At 61.6% G+C, this 15,135-nt stretch overlaps 2 protein-coding genes across 5 annotated transcripts; both read left to right on the top strand.

Moving 5' to 3' along the window:
• The first annotated feature begins 1,721 nt into the window (after window positions 1-1,721).
• GFUS (GDP-L-fucose synthase) lies at window positions 1,722-6,695 on the top strand. Of its 4 annotated transcripts, none has more exons than XM_049093237.1 (11): window positions 1,722-1,837; window positions 2,650-2,806; window positions 3,127-3,241; window positions 4,393-4,521; window positions 4,621-4,694; window positions 4,880-5,013; window positions 5,113-5,177; window positions 5,519-5,585; window positions 5,743-5,819; window positions 6,003-6,102; window positions 6,368-6,695. In XM_049093237.1, exons 2-11 carry the CDS (start codon window positions 2,661-2,663, stop codon window positions 6,421-6,423), a joined length of 963 nt encoding a protein of 320 aa, XP_048949194.1. In that variant the 5' UTR covers window positions 1,722-1,837; window positions 2,650-2,660; the 3' UTR covers window positions 6,424-6,695. The 4 variants fall into 4 exon arrangements, with proteins under 4 accessions (XP_048949194.1, XP_025306576.1, XP_025306577.1 ...); XM_025450791.3 differs by having other exon boundaries at window positions 5,740-5,819; XM_025450792.3 differs by having other exon boundaries at window positions 1,729-1,862.
• Window positions 6,696-9,473: 2,778 nt separating this feature from the next.
• PYCR3 (pyrroline-5-carboxylate reductase 3) lies at window positions 9,474-14,672 on the top strand. The gene is made up of 6 exons (XM_025450403.3): window positions 9,474-9,609; window positions 11,398-11,462; window positions 12,051-12,230; window positions 12,539-12,751; window positions 13,065-13,157; window positions 13,373-14,672. The coding sequence occupies exons 1-6, from the start codon at window positions 9,477-9,479 to the stop codon at window positions 13,553-13,555; spliced, it is 867 nt and encodes a 288-aa protein (XP_025306188.3). The 5' UTR covers window positions 9,474-9,476; the 3' UTR covers window positions 13,556-14,672.
• The last annotated feature ends 463 nt before the right edge of the window (window positions 14,673-15,135 follow it).

The raw sequence follows: 15,135 nt of genomic DNA, 5'->3' as shown, positions 1-15,135 counted from the left end.
TATTTGTGTCATTTGTTGAGCATTTCATCTGTGCCTGAGATGTGGCCTTGGTTGCCCTGACCAATCATGTTCCTTAAAACAACTCAAAATCACATAGTATGTTCCTTGATTTAGCCCAGAGATACAACATCTTGATGAAATATGGGTCAGTCTTGACCTTGAATGCCTCCCTGCCTAGGACACAGCCAGCAAACAGTGACTACACACTACAAAAGGAACGAGGTTCATGGCAGAGCAGATGTGGAAGTCCCACAGGGAGAACGCAGACAGCAGGTGCTCACCAGCAGAACCCATGCTCTTTCCTAGAAGAGATCAATTTTGGAGTGAGGGAGCCCCGGCTGTTTGAGATGAACTCTTACTGGTCTTATATGATGTTTATAAAGCTTTCCAAACCTCAAAGAGAGCTAAGATGGATAATTCCATTTTCAAAGGGATTTTAAAATAGATTTATTTAATTTTACAGACAATGTTTTTCTAAACTGACAGAAACAGCACGTGAATCACAAAAAAGTAACATTTCAATATATGAGGTTGAAACAAGGAGTGACAAAATGTTTATGTGACCATGAAGAAGAAAATTCTCACAAAAAATAAGCCCAAATGTACCCCTGCACCCCAAAGTTTACAGCAGCAATGCCCACAAGCACCAAACTAGGGAAAGAGCCCAGATGTCCATCAACAGATGAATGGATAGAGATGTGATCTATATATACAACAGAATATTACTCAGTTATTACAAAGAATGAAATCTCAGCCATTTGCAAAGATGTGGATGGAACTAGAGGGTATTACGTTAAGCAGAATAAGCCAATCAGGGAAACAATTACATACGATCTCACATTGATATGCGGAAATTAAGAAACAAAACAGGGCATCATGGGGGAAAGGAGGAAAAAATAAAACAAGACGCTGTCAGAAAGGGAGACAAACCGTAAGAGACACTGAATCCTGGGGAACTGAGGGTTTCTGGAGGGGATGGGGGGACAGGGTGAGAGGGTGACGGGCACTAAGGAGGGCACGTGATGGGATGAGCACTGGGTGCTGTGTGCAGCTCATGAATCACTGACCTCTACCTCTGAAACTAATGATACATTACATGTTAACTAATTGAATTTAAATTAAAAAAAAAAAATTTAAAGCCCAAATGTCAGGCAGCCCCGGTGGCGCAGCAGTTTTGGCGCTGCCTGCAGCCTGGGGCGTGATCCTGGAGACCCGGGATCGAATCCCACGTCGGGCTCCCGGTGCATGGAGCCTGCTCCTCCCTCTGCCTGTGTCTCTGCCTCTCTCTCTGTGTGTGTGACTATCATAAAAAAAAAAAACAAAAAAAAAAAACCACGGTTGCGTTTATTTAGAGGGCAGGCCGGTCACCAGGGGGCGCCCAAGGGACAGGGCAGGGCTGTCACCGGGCGCCAGGAGCACCCTCCGAGGGGGGCGCCGGCTGCGGCCAGCCCCTCGGTCCCAGCTCTCCTGCCGCTCCCCCATCCTGAGGCTGCTTAGCCCCAGCGCCGCGCGGCCTCCCCTCTGCCACCGCCCACCGCCCACCGCCCACCGTCCCCCGCCGAGAGAACCAGGTCTCCGCCCCGCACCTTACGCAGAGGCCGCGGGATCCGCCCGGCGGAGGCGGAGGCGGAGCCGCGAGAACTACATTTCCCAGGGTGCTGTGCGCTCCAGGGAACTCCACTTCCCAGCAGCGCCCGGGACGCCCCCGAGGACTGCATTTCCCAGAGTGCCGAGGGCGGGCCCGCGGGGCCCTCCGGGTTCCGCCCCCTCCACCTGGCACCCGCGCGCGGCTGGGGAGTCCATCCCCTGCCGGAAGCCGCTCCCGGGCGACGGGCAGGTGGGGCAGGTGGGGCAGGGCGCAGGTGAGGCGGCGCGGGGCGCCTTGGGTCCCCAGGGGAGCCCGGGCCCCGGCCGTTCCGCGGCAGCCGGGGAGTCCTGAGGGGTGTGGGGCTCCGAGGGCGTGGAGGGCCGGGTGGGCAGGGAAGCGGCGTGGGTGCCCGGAGCGCCGCTGCTGGCGTGGGGCCTGCCCCCGGATCAGCGCCAGCCCGCGGGGCCCAGCACACCCTCAGCCCGGGGATGCGGTCCGCGAGGGGTGGCGCCCTGAGGCCTGTGCAGTTCCGAGCCGGAAGCGCCACCTGCCCTGCAGGAGCTCGGCAGGTGAAGGCTCCCCTGGACCAGCTGGCGGTGGCCGGCCCCTGGGCGCTGCCCCTTCCTGGCCTGTGGAGCGTGAGCTTTGGCTGGGAGTAATCTCATGACGGGGGCCAGGAGCCCCCAGCCCCAAGACTGTCAGCCTCCCCTACCTGTCAGCCCCAGGTGTGCTGACTGCCCCCTTCCTTGGGCCAGTGTGGGGCCCAGCCGGCACCAGGCTCCCTTGGCTGGGTGGGAGCCCCTGGCCCCTGTGCAGACCCAGGCAGAGGGCTCCCTAGGCAATGGGACCAGGAGGGGGAGCCTCAGCCCAGATGGGTCTCTGTGGCCCCCAGCAGGCTCTCTCTCCTCCCTGGAGGTCTCATCCTGTTCCACTTGCCACAGGGAACCCTGAGCGAGGCCTTGGACAGTTGCTGTGGCGCCTAGTGCTAAGGGCAGTGACCCCAAGGAGGGGCATCTTCAGGGAGTGGGGTTCCGTCTGCCTCCCACCATTTGTCCCCGCAGGTGCAGCCAACATGAGTGAGCCTGGGGGGTCAGTACGAATCCTAGTGACCGGCGGATCTGGACTGGTGGGCAGAGCCATCCAAAAGGTGGTAGCAGATGGAGCTGGGCTGCCTGGAGAGGACTGGGTGTTCGTCTCCTCCAAGGACGCTGATCTCACGTGAGTGGACCCATCCCTGGAGCAAACCCTCCAGACGCAGAGCTCAAGGCCAGGCCTGTCCCTGAGGCTAGTAGCCTCCTGCCTGGGTCCTCCCCGCCAGGCGGCTGCCCTGGCCTGGGTGTGTGCAGTTCTGCTTCTAGGCAAACATCCTCACATCTCTTCCTGGAAGCCCATGGCTTCGTAACAGCAAGTGCCTGAACTGGCCACTTTCCTTTTTGGCAGTTCTGCCTGCCATCAGACCGCCACCAATACCCCACCCCCAGGGTGCTAGTTCCTTCTCTCAGGCCTCCAGCGGCCTCTGAGAGCCTGGCTCCTCCCAGGGACGCTGCACAGACCCGAGCCCTGTTTGAAAAGGTGCGGCCCACACACGTCATCCACCTTGCTGCAATGGTGGGGGGCCTGTTCCGGAATATCAAGTACAACCTGGACTTCTGGGTGAGTGAGGGCCCCATGGAGCCCTGGGGACTTCTTCCTCGGCTTCCTATGCTTATGTTTTGACCCCAGGAAGTCCCTGAGGGTCCGGCTTGGCACAGCCTGGTGGGGACAGTCCCTGTGGAGCCCCTAATAATCCACACTCGCTTTGTAGGTAGATGGGCCTAGAGGAGGGCCTGGGGGCATTGGCCCAATAGGAAAAGCTGAGGTGGGTTGGGGGAGCTGGGAGAAACCAGTATTTGATGTTTGACCTAGGTAGGGTAGGTTCCTATCCCCTGCACCCTCTGGGCCTCGAGACCTTCCTGCTCCCCAGATCTCTCTGGTCTGGCTGCATTGAACCAGGCTCACCACGCATTCTGGGGTGCAGAAACGTGAGCTGGGTTATGGGCCCGAGGCATCTGGCCTAGGGGTATGGGGTATGGTGGAAGGGGCAGGAGAGCAGGGCTCTGCCTGTGGCCCCTCCTGCCAGGCCGTGCCCCTGAGGGCTGCCCCGCCATCTCTGGGCATCCGGTCTTGGTGTCGTTCAGCCTTGCAGCAGGCACAGGGATGGCAGAGGCTCAGATCAGATTCTGCCCAAGGCCCCTGTCACCCAGGGCTCTCCTTGTCTCAGTAGCAGTCTTCCCAGAAGCCTCCTGGTCCTCATCTCTCCCTCTGCTCAGAGCGGTGCAAATGCCCAGTGTCCTCCCAGGGTCCAGGGAAAAGGAGGGATGGGACTGACCAAGGCCTGTCTGCTACTAGGTGCTGGGTAGGCTCCTCCGGGGTGGAGGAGTGGAGGGCCCCTTCTCCCCATCCCTGCTAGGGCCCGATTGGACCTGCCCTTAGCAACCTGTGTGGGTGAGGTCCAGCTCTGAGCTAGGGGGTGTGGGCCTCTCCTCCAGCCCCCCTCCCAGAGCCCCAGGGAGGAGGAGGGGGAGGGGGGGAAGACAACTGCCTCTAAGGATGTAAGAGGCTTGAGGGGGCCGTGGTTTCTGGAAGGTCTGTGCTGGGAGGTTTCGCCTTGTCCCAGGAAGCAGTTAGGATAAACTGGCTCAGGTGCTGCCCTCGTGGGAGGCGCCAAGTATGTCCTGCTTCAGTCTTTGGAGGAGCAGGTAAGGGCTGGGGTCCTGCCTGGAGGGGCCTGAACTGCCCTGCCCGCCCTTCCCCTCCCGTGCCAGAGGAAAAATGTGCACATCAACGACAACGTCCTGCACTCGGCCTTCGAGGTGGGCGTGCGTAAGGTGGTTTCCTGCCTGTCTACCTGCATATTCCCGGACAAGACCACCTACCCCATCGACGAGACTATGGTGAGGGGTGGGGCTGGGCGGGGTCGGGCGGGGCCGGGGAGGAGCTGGTGGGTCCTGGCAGGGCAGGGCCAGGAAAGCCAAGGCCTCCTGTTCCCCTAGATCCACAATGGGCCACCGCACAACAGCAATTTTGGCTACTCCTACGCCAAGAGGATGATCGACGTGCAGAACAGGTCCTCCGCCCACGCCCCAGCCGAGACCCAACAGGAAAAGGGAGGAAGCCCAGTGGGTTCACCTGGCAGAGGGAATGCCCCCTTCTTTGTGGGCCTCTGGTTTTTCCATCCGGGCGAAGCCGGGGCGGGTGCAGTGGGTCAGTGGTCCCAGGGCAAGGGCCTGAAGAGACGCTATGATTCCGCAGGGCCTACTTCCAGCAGCATGGCTGCACTTTCACTGCCGTCATCCCCACTAACGTCTTTGGGCCCCATGACAACTTCAACATCGAGGATGGCCACGTGCTGCCCGGCCTCATCCACAAGGTGCACCTGGCCAAGAGTGAGTGCCCGCTTGGTGGGGCCCCAGGGCCTCAGCAGGGAGGAGGGGGTGGTGGCTGGCACAGCCTGTCCTGACACCACCCCCTTGCTGATTCTGCAGGCAGCGGCTCTGCCCTGACGGTGTGGGGCACTGGAAAGCCACGGAGGCAGTTCATCTACTCACTGGTTTGTGCAGAATGGTGCCTCGCTCTCCACCCGAATGTTTCCTGGCCTGCCATGCTGGCTGTGGCAGGGCCATAGCGTGAGGGAGCCTGGTAAAGGAGCGGGGGTCCAGGCTGAGCCCCTGGAGGAGCCATCACTGGTCCTCGCTGGGGCCCTATAGGCAGTGGCCAGGTGCAGCACTGAGCAGGGTGTTGGGCTGAGCTGGCTAAGAGCTGCCCAAAGGGAGAAACCTCCAGCCCCAGTGAAGCCTAGGCTGCACCCTCACTGAGCAGGGCATGTAGGAGGGGTGGCACGTGGCCCCATGTGGCCATAACTTGTGGCCTTTGACCCTATTTGACTTCTAGGACCTGGCCCGGCTCTTCATCTGGGTCCTACGGGAGTACAATGAAGTGGAGCCCATCATCCTGTCAGGTGGGCACCCTGTGGCTCCCCGGCCGCTGCAGCAGGGCAAAACCGATGGGTCCTGAGAGCAGCCAGGGTTGGGAGAGAATATCGTGGGGGCTGGATGACGACAAGGCCAGGTGGGGGAGGCCTGACCTGGCTGCTGGTCCCCCGCTTCTTGCAGTAGGCGAGGAGGATGAGGTCTCTATCCAGGAGGCGGCCGAAGCCGTGGTGGAGGCCATGGACTTCCATGGGGAGGTCACTGTATCCTTTGGCTCTGGGGCGGGGCATTGTGGGTCTGAGATGCCCAAATGGGTCTCTCCCTGGTAACTGGAGAGGGATGGTGCTCTGACCCCACGGCGCCCCAGGGAAAGGCAGCGGAAGTTCGAGGGCAGGCTGGGGTGGGGCGGGGTACCCCTCCTGCTGTGGCCTTGACTGGGCACCTAGTTTGATACCACCAAGTCAGATGGACAGTTTAAGAAAACGGCCAGTAACGGCAAGCTTCGGACCTACCTGCCTGACTTCCGGTTCACACCCTTCAAGCAGGGTGAGCCCCCTGTCCTCCCATGGCTCTCCCACCCCGTCCCTCAGGACCTCCCAGCCCCTCCTTGGCTTTGGACTGGCCTTGCTTTCCCTACTGGAGCTGGGGACGCCCTGTAGGTTTGGTGTCCAAACCCTTACCGGGGAGGCAGGACACAGAAGAGGTGATTGCGGGTGTCGCTGGGGCCCCTGCCCTCCCCTTCTCCCCCAGGGGAGATCAGGGCAGCCTCAGCCCTCACCTGCCACCACCTGTTACCTGCCTACCTCTGCAGCTGTGAAGGAGACCTGTGCCTGGTTCACCCACAACTACGAACAGGCCCGGAAGTGAGGCAGGCTTCCCGAAGCCCCAGAAGCAGCACCCTCAGACTCTGCGGGAGTGGAGGGCACTGCCTGGCAACTTGGGCCCATGTTCTACTCCTTGGCCAGGGCGGCTCTGGGCATCTGTGCACTGGGCCCACCGTTCATGTCTGTCCTCAGGGAAACCAAGGCCTGGCCAGGCCCAGCACCTTGCTCCCCAAACCAGTCCCGGGGTCCTGAGCGTGGCCCCTCCTGATCCTGTTCTCCCATTCCTTGGGATCTAATAAAGTCCACTTTCCCAGGCGTGGCCCCAGCAGCTCTGTGCCCCCCTGTCCCGCAACACACACACAGGCACTGTCCCCCCTGAGCCTGGTTAGCCCCAGGACCCACCATTCACCTGCTGACTGCTCAGCCCTGCAGAGCTGCTGGGCGAGGGTGGTGGGCTGGCCCTGGAGGAGAAGGGCAGCTGCAGCTGGCAAAGCAGGTGTGCGGGCGAGAGGCAGACAGGCTGCCAGGTAGAGGCGGTGGACAGTCAGCTGGTGGGGGTGCGGGGCAGGGTACCTGGAGCAGTCTCAGCTTCCGCTGCGGCCACAACTTAGCCTTTTCACATGAGGTCCCATGCAGGCCTGGTGACCTGAGCTCCCTGGGCCTACCTGTCAGCACCAGGCCTTTGAGGGACAAAGCTGGTTCTGGATTTGGACCGGCTGAGTAGGCATGTGGATGGATCTCGGGAGGGTGGTGAGCAGGACCCCAGGAGAGAGCTGTACTGGGCCCCTCATCTCCCTAGCCCTCAGGTGGCAGCTTGTGGGCCTGGCCTGCCCTCTCGCCTGGGCGGTAACAGGTGTCACAGAGGAGGGCCTGCTGGGAAGGGGTGCACAGCACAGACTTTCACATTCTCAGCAGGAATCCAGCCAGGTCCCCGGTGCAGCCGGTCAGTGCTGGGGGGTGTGTGCATCGAGGAGCAACCAACTCCAAAGCCCTCAGACACCTTCCCAGGCTCCAGGCCCACCCTTGGGGCCGCTTCCTCTCAGGTCCCCTGCCTCCTGGTCGCCCTCTGTCATCCTCATGATGGTGGCTCTCAGCTTTTTTCTGACCCCAGATGTGCCCGTTGTGTGAACTCTCTCCTCTCAGGCAGTATGCCAGGCACACGCTTCCCACCCCCACCCGTCCCTGTGCCCGGCTGGCCTCTCGGCACTTGTCTCCACCCTCTTTCTCCAGCAAGCTGCAGTGTTTATGCCCTGGGGCTCCCTGGTCAGTGCCTCCCCACCTTTGAGGCCTGGAGCGAAATGTTGGTTTCTTGGAGTGCCTACCCTGCCGTGGAGTCCTGTGTGCTTGCCTGGGGATGCCCGGGAGCCTCTTCCTGGCCCTGGATGCGGAGCTGTTGGACCTGGTCAGCCGCCCTGTGTTCCCTGGTCTCCAGCCCCGGGGAGTGGAGGCTCTGCTCCTGTGGGGTTCCGGGAAGGGGGTGGTGCCTGAGCTGGAGCTTGAGTCAGCCACGTGAGAATATTCAGAGGGAGGCCCAGTGTGGCGGAGAGGCCCGGACACACCTGGCAGGACAGAAACTGGCCATGTGTCCTGCAGTGTGTGTTCATTGCAGGGGGCTGTGTCCCCAGCCAGAATGCAGGTCCCCCAAGTGCGGGCTCAGCTGCCTATAGTCTGCTGCTGTATGGCCTTTATCCCCTGCCCACAGCGGGCTGACCCACCACCAGGGTAGTGTTGAATGAATGAGATTTGATTGTTGAAGAGCTAAGAATGTGTCAAAGTAGAGTTTAGAATAACAAAATATTTTTTAAAAGATTTTATTTGTTCATGAGAGGCAGATAGAGAGAGGCAGAGACACAGGCAGAGGGAGAAACAGGCTCCCTGCAGGGAGCCGGATGCGGGACTCGATCCCAGGACCCTCGGGGTCACACCCTGGGCCAAAGGCAGACACTCAACTGCTGAGCCACCCAGGCGTCTCCAGAATAACAAAACATTTTCAGATGCAATCATAAAGAATACCCTGCAATGTTAGATCTTCAAGCCTCATTGTTCCCGTGTCAATTAAAAATTACAAGTACAGGCAGCCCCCGTGGCATAGCGGTTTAGCTCCGCCTGCAGCCCAGGGTGTGATCCAGGAGACTCGGGATTGAGTCCCAAGTCGGGCTCCGGGCATGGAGCCTGCTTCTCCCTCTGCCTGTGTCTCTGCCTCTCTCTCTGAATAAATAAAAAAAAAATCTTAAAAAAAGAAAATCACAAGTCCTCCCACCCCTACCCTACCCTCTGGTCAGTTTCAAACGGGCTCCTGCGCGGCCGAGCACTCCATCAGCGCCCCCACCCCAGCACCAACAAGGTCTCCGCTGGGGACCCAGGCCTCAGGAAGGCCCCTCCTGCCTTCTCGCAGGATCCAGGCTGGCTGAAGAACTTCGGGTGCAGAGAAGCGACAGGCCGGCTCACACGTTTCAGGGCCTGGAGCCGCTGCAGCTCGCCAGCCCGCCCGGCCCCGCGGCCCTCGCTCCGCAGCTGCCCCCGCCATCAGGCTCCAGGGCCCAGGGCGCCCCGAGGGCGCGGTTCCCGCCGGAGAACCCGGCCCAGGCCGGCGGGCTGCACTCACTCCCCAGCTCCCCAGGCGCCGGCCTTGCGTGCCCGGGTCTTTCACCGGAATCGGGGCGGATGCTCCTTCCCCGGGAGCTCAGCTGCGCAGCGGCCGGCCGCCGGGGCTTTCCGGGACTCCGCCGCGTCCCCGCGGGGACCCCACCGGGCGTGCTCCAGGGCGCGGACCGCCCGGACGCACAGGGCCCCCCACCCTTTCCGGCCCTTCGTTGAACGGAGCCTCTCAAGCTGCCCCTGGGAAAGCAGGGTCCGCCCGGCTCCACGCGGCCCGACCCCTCCACCGCCGCTCCCGCCCTCCGCCCGGGGCCGCGCCTTCCGCGGAGCGCCAGGCCACGCCCACTTCCTCGCGGCGCCCCGCCCCCAGCCTGCGGCACCGCGCCCGCTCGGACCAATAAGCGGCCGGGGTAGGGGCTCGCCGCGGAGCCCGGAAGGGAGTGGGCGGGGCGTGAGGTCCCGGCAGCCAATCGACGGGCGGGGGGGCGCTGCGGCGACATGGGCGGGGCCAGGTCAGGCCGCGGTGAAGACATGGCGGCGGCGGCGGCGCTTGGTCCGGGTCCGCTCCGCGTGGGCTTTGTGGGCGCGGGACGTATGGCCGAGGCCATCGCGCAGGGCTTCATCCGAGCAGGTGGGGCGCCGCGGGCGTGGGGCGCGTGGGTCCCCGGGCCTGGGAGCCAGCGGGCGTCCCACGCCGGCCGGGTGTACGCGGGAAGGGCTCACCTGTCCGGAGCTCACCTGCCGGGAGCTCACTTGCCCGGAGCTCACCTGCCGGGAGCTCACCTGCCCGGAGGTCACCTGCCCGGAGCTCACCTGCCCGGGGCTCACCTCCTAGAGCTCACCTGCGCGGAGCTCACCTGCTCGGAGCTCACCTGCCCGGAGCTCACGTCCCGGAGCGGAGGCTCTGGGCGGGGGTCACCAGGGAGCCCTCCGCGGGGAGTGGTAAGGGCGCAGCAGGACCACCTCTCCTTCGCTGGGCACGGCAGCAGGGTGCGCGTGGGGCGCCAGGGCTGCTTGTCCCGGTGAGCCGCGTGCCCACCGCCAGCGCTTGCGACGTGGGTGGTCCAAGCCTAGGGTGCTGCGAGTTTGTAGAATAAGATTTTGAGTTTGGAAGATTTACGAGAACGTAACATATTTTAGTAATTTTTAATGCTGATTAAAACTGATATTTGGAAGGATAGTATTTTGTTTACATGGGGTTAAATAAAATATATTACAATTAACTTTACCTTTTTTTTCTTACTTGCTTTTAACATGGCAACTAGAAAGTGTGAAGCTGGGTCTTTGGTCCCAGTAGTATTGTTCTTGGACGGTGCTACCTTTGCCCCCGGGGATCTCCCACCAACTTCTGGTTTCCTTCCGGCCTCGGGTGGTTTGACCTTCGAGACTCTGATTCTGTTTCCGATGTGATGTGTGCAGCAGCTGCACCCCTTGGCGGGCTGCAGGCGTGGTCCACCTCCTGATGGGCATGGGCGGGGGATGGTTCTTCATCCTTCACACCGTAGGGTGTTGAGCTACCTTCCTGGTCTGTCCCCCCTTGATGTTGGTAGCACCCCCCAGTTAGGACAGCCGGAACTGTCTCGAGGTTGCACACGTGCCCTGGGGCCTGGAGGCCAGGACCTCCCTGGGGGAGAACGGTTGGTTCACGGTGAGGCACGTCCTAGTCTTACTCCAGGGGATTTGGAAACCGTCATGTGTAGATTCTGGGCTGGCTTTCTGCCGTCCTCCACAGTCACGGTCCAGAAGGGTGAAAATCATCAGAAAATAGTTTATGGCAAGTCTCAGGTGCTTTAGGTGTACAACTCTGCAGTATCACCTTCCTCCCAGGGCTGTGCAGGTTCACCATACTCCGCGTAGGCACACCTGGAGGTGGTCGCTGTCACAACTCACTGGCTCGGTGTTCGGGTTGTGGGGCGCACTTCTGCCTTCCTGGTAGACCTTACAGAAGTGTAATCTCCCCAGCCCTGCACCCCACAAATGCAGATAATTTCTACCAAATGGGGATTTAGCCCCTGCTTGGACATCCCAACACAGACACACACCCCACTCCCAGGGAAGCTCAGCACCTACTGGGCCTCCCTCCCCACCCTGCCCCGGCTCTGTCCCCGCCTTCCTGTCCCCAGAGGCACAGGCCCCTGAGATGGAGTCCTCATGAGACTAGGCAAGCTCTGGGCCCCTGTGTCTAGCAGAGCCTCTGGACTCGGCAGCAGCAGAGAATGGAGCGGAGTGCCTGGTCCCGGCTGCACGCAGCACCCCTGCCAATCACTTGGGTTCTTACAGAGCGTCAGGCCAGCTGGGGCCAGGATGGCCTGGGCATGGCTGAGCAGAAGCCAGTAAGGGGCAGCCAGGCTGGTTCCTGCTCTTCTTTCCTTCCACTCCACATCCTCACCGACCCTTCTGCTTTTGCCTTTCTCTCCAGGAAAAGTAGAAGCTCAGCACATAGTGGCCAGTGCACCGAGTGACAGGAACCTCTGCCACTTCCAGGTGGGCTGGGCCTCAGCTCTTCTGCATTGAGGCTGTCCTGGGGGGTTCATGGAGGCTCTTGGCTCCTGAGACAGTTCTTGGGTCCAGGGAAGTGCTGCTTGTTAATTAATTAATTAATTAATATTATTATTATTATTTTAGTGCTGCTTGTTTAGGTAAACTTTTGAGACTGGCTGGGCTGGGGAAGAGGAGGTCAGGTCAAAGACCAGAAGGAAAGTCGAGGTTGTGGGGGATGCTAGGACAGAGTAAAGGGGGTATGTGTGCATGTGCAGAGTAAAGGGGGTATGTGTGCATGTGCATGTACATACACACACGTGTACCCATGCATTGGGTTGGGCAGAGACGGTTGTGGGCACTAACTGGGGTCAGAGGGCATGAGGAAGTGCTGACGTCAGGGGTCAGGGGTCCTGAGCCAGACGGATGGTCTGGGTGAGTCTTAGGCAGTGGGAGTGGGGGTGGTGCAGGCATTCGCAATGGGAGAGACCCACGGGGACCCCTGGGGCTGCAGGGTGGCCTCCCGCGGGAAGTGCCACAGTCTGGGAGGCCGTCCCACTTACCCCAGCCCTGATCCCACTGTCACCATTGCAGGCTCTGGGCTGCCAGACCACCCACTCCAACCAGGAGGTTCTGCAGAGCTGCTTGCTGGTCTTCTTTGCTACCAAGCCCTATGTCCTGCCAGCTGTCCTGGCAGAGGTGGCCTCTGTGGTAACCACTGAGCACATCTTGGTGTCTGTGGCTGCTGGAGTGTCTCTGAGCACCCTGGAGGAGGTGAGTGGCCTGTGGGGTTGTGTGGGAGCTGAGGCTCTGAGCCCAGAGTCCGTTCTGCTGGCCAGACTCTGTTTCCCACCCCTTGCCATCCCACACTGGTGCCCTTGAGGAAGGTGAGATGGGTGAAGCATGTGATGGCCTCCCGGACAACCTGGAGAGGTGGCCAGTGGCCCAGGGGGCTGGGTTTCCCTATCCTGCTGGCACCATACCCAGGACACAGGGGAGGGAGCCCGCAGCTGGCTGAGGCCTGGGCCTGCCTGGGGGCGCCGCTTGCACATGTCCCCTGACCCCCGCTTCTCTCTGACCAGCTGCTGCCGCCGACCACACGGGTGCTACGAGTCTCACCCAACCTGCCCTGCTTGGTTCAGGAGGGGAGTGTGGTGATGGCGCGGGGCCGCCACGCTGGAAGCAGCGAGGCCAAGCTTTTGCAGACCCTGCTGGAGGCCTGCGGGCAGTGCGAGGAGGTGCCTGAGGCCCACATGGACATCCACACCGGCCTCAGTGGCAGCGGTGTGGCCTTTGTGAGTGTTATCTCATCTGCTACCCCCCAGGCCAGCCCTTGGCGAAGCGGAGACTTTCCAAGTCTCTTCAAGGACTCTGGCCTTTGGGATTCGAGGACTCGGCTCCCGGGCTGCCTGTGAGCTCTCCTCTCTGCTACATCACTGCCTTCCTGGGATGCTCCAGGCAGACCCCGGGGCTCGAGCCTCCGCCGTCGTTCCTGCACTGGTGGCCAGTGCTCTGGGCCGGGTTCCTCGGGGTTCCAGGCATTCTGCAGACTGGGTGCTTTGTCCAGGGGAGTGCTGGCTCTGACGGTCCTACCCCCCACTGGGACAGGTGTGTACCTTCTCCGAAGCCCTGGCCGAAGGTGCCATCAAGATGGGCATGCCCAGTGGCCTGGCCCACCGCATTGTTGCTCAGACCCTGCTGGTGAGTGAGGGCAGCCCCAGCGGGGTCGTGTGTAAAGGGACGGGCTGGCATGTCTCCCGGGAGCAGCGGGAAGGGAGACAGCAGGCCCAGGAAGCCCGCATCAAGATCTGGGATGGGGGCAGTGGACACATGATGAAGCAGGCTACACAGTGGGGCTGAGCTGGAGAGGGAGCTGCCCGGGTCCCTGCAGTCACCCCTGGTGCCCCTCTCCCCAGGGGACAGCCAAGATGTTGCAGCAGAAGGAACAGCACCCGGCTCAGCTGCGGACAGACGTGTGCACGCCGGGCGGCACCACCATCTATGGGCTCCACGCCCTGGAGCAGGGGGGGCTGCGGGCAGCCACCATGAGCGCCGTGGAGGCTGCCACGTGCCGGGCCAGGGAGCTCAGCAAGAAGTAGGGAAAGGCCCTGGACGTGGGCTGCCCCGGCCCCTCCTCCCCGCCCCTTCCCGAGGACTGCAGCCCTCCCACCATGCAGGGGCTTCTTGCCTGCCCCCATCCCGAGCTCCACATGAGGAAGTGGGAAGGGACAGGACTGGAGGGGCTCACAGGCGGTGGCCCACCATCATGGGTGACTCGGGGTTGTGGGGCCTGAGCGTGAGCACTGCTGGCGGCTGCGGGGCAGGAGCAGGGCAGCTGCTGGGGCATCGGTAGCCTTTCCAACAGCTACATAACTGCAGCCAGCTCACGGGGTGGGGGACGTGGAGACTGGCTCCTCAGTGAAGCCAGCAGGGGTCTTGCCCCTGGGTTGACCTGCCATGGGGTGGGGCCACCCACGGGGAGCTGGGCCCCGACCCCGCCAGCCTCTGAGAAGAAAACACAGCTGGCCACTCTTTCTCTGGCTGAGGAGCTGAGGGTCCTTCCCCTGGGGAGCCCACCCCAACAGAGGCCCGGGCCCAGGGTTTGCGCAGCACTGGTCGGCAGCAGGTCCCTGAAGGGCCCCGCTGGCTGCAGAGCCAGGACTTGGCTTCAGCTGGGTGTGGGCCCCCTCCCCCAGCTAAGCTCCAGGCAAGTGGCAGGTGGAGCCGGCCGTGACGACCCTTCCATGGGTCGTCCTGGCGGGTCTCCTGGCCTGGCCTCCGACTACTAGACATGGCTCTTCAGCACATCCCTGAATGGAGCAACCGGCCGGGAAAGCCAGGAACTCAGGTCCCCAACCAAAGGCACGATCTCCCCGCCCACCCTGCCCCCGAGGTTCACCGGAGCCTCCCCACCCTACAAAGGCCCTGAAGTGCCGTACCAGCATATGCTGAGACGAGGCCAGCCACGCGAGAGCCAGGCTGCCCCCAGTGGACCAGCTGAGACTTGAAGCCAATCCGTCCCATCCGTAGCTGGCTGATGGCACCCCTGCTGCAGTGCTCTTCGTGCTCAGGCCCCTGCCCCCATCCCGAGCCTCCAGCCCGTCCTCCCCCTTCCATCCTTCGTTAGCCATTTGGCCCTTCCACCTGTTAGGCCAGCCTGAGGCCACGTCCACACCTGATGTATCCGTGAGATGGGAATAAAGACACTGTCCAGTAGCACCGAGTGACCGAGATTTGGGCTGATAAAGGGCCTGGAAGCACATGTCAGCTGGGGCTCAGGCAGACCTGGGAGCTGGTAGGTGCCAGGGGTGGGGCGAGGTTGTCCTGGCTGCGCAGCACCATCAGCTCTGGGATGGTGGAGTGGCTTCCTCCCGACGCCAATGCCGCCTTCCACTGTGTTGGGTTCAGCATTGCCTCCTCCCGTACGGTCCCTGGGAACCCGGTGGGTGGGCTTGTGGGGCAGGTGCGCATGGGCAGGCTGCTTGCCGAGTAGAGGTGCCTCTGTGAGCCCCCGGCCCAGCTGGAAGGGCGCTGGGGCCAGGACAGTGGCTTTGGGGGTCAGGGTTGCAGCCTGACCACAGTGCTAAAATTACTTTTTCAGGAGACCGGTGGATATAATTTCTCATCAATTTATATTTTCCTGACTTTTTCAAAATCTGAGGTTCTAGGCATTGGATCA

This window comes from Canis lupus, chromosome 13, assembly GCF_003254725.2.
Source record: "Canis lupus dingo isolate Sandy chromosome 13, ASM325472v2, whole genome shotgun sequence".
Taxonomy (NCBI): domain Eukaryota; kingdom Metazoa; phylum Chordata; class Mammalia; order Carnivora; family Canidae; genus Canis; species Canis lupus.
The sequence above is the reverse complement of the archived record's forward strand: the minus strand, read 5'-3'. Positions and strand labels throughout refer to the sequence as shown.

Excerpts from the sequence above, each read along its gene's own strand:
- GFUS (XM_025450791.3), top strand. The coding sequence starts at position 2,661 with ATGAGTGAGCCTGGGGGGTCAGTACGAATCCTAGTGACCGGCGGATCT. Across the intron at positions 3,242-4,392 it reads AGTACAACCTGGACTTCTGG|AGGAAAAATGTGCACATCAA; the intron begins GTGAGTGAGGGC and ends CTCCCGTGCCAG. Across the intron at positions 6,103-6,367 it reads GTTCACACCCTTCAAGCAGG|CTGTGAAGGAGACCTGTGCC; the intron begins GTGAGCCCCCTG and ends CTACCTCTGCAG.
- PYCR3 (XM_025450403.3), top strand. The coding sequence starts at position 9,477 with ATGGGCGGGGCCAGGTCAGGCCGCGGTGAAGACATGGCGGCGGCGGCG. Across the intron at positions 11,463-12,050 it reads GGAACCTCTGCCACTTCCAG|GCTCTGGGCTGCCAGACCAC; the intron begins GTGGGCTGGGCC and ends TCACCATTGCAG. Across the intron at positions 12,752-13,064 it reads GTGGCAGCGGTGTGGCCTTT|GTGTGTACCTTCTCCGAAGC; the intron begins GTGAGTGTTATC and ends CCACTGGGACAG.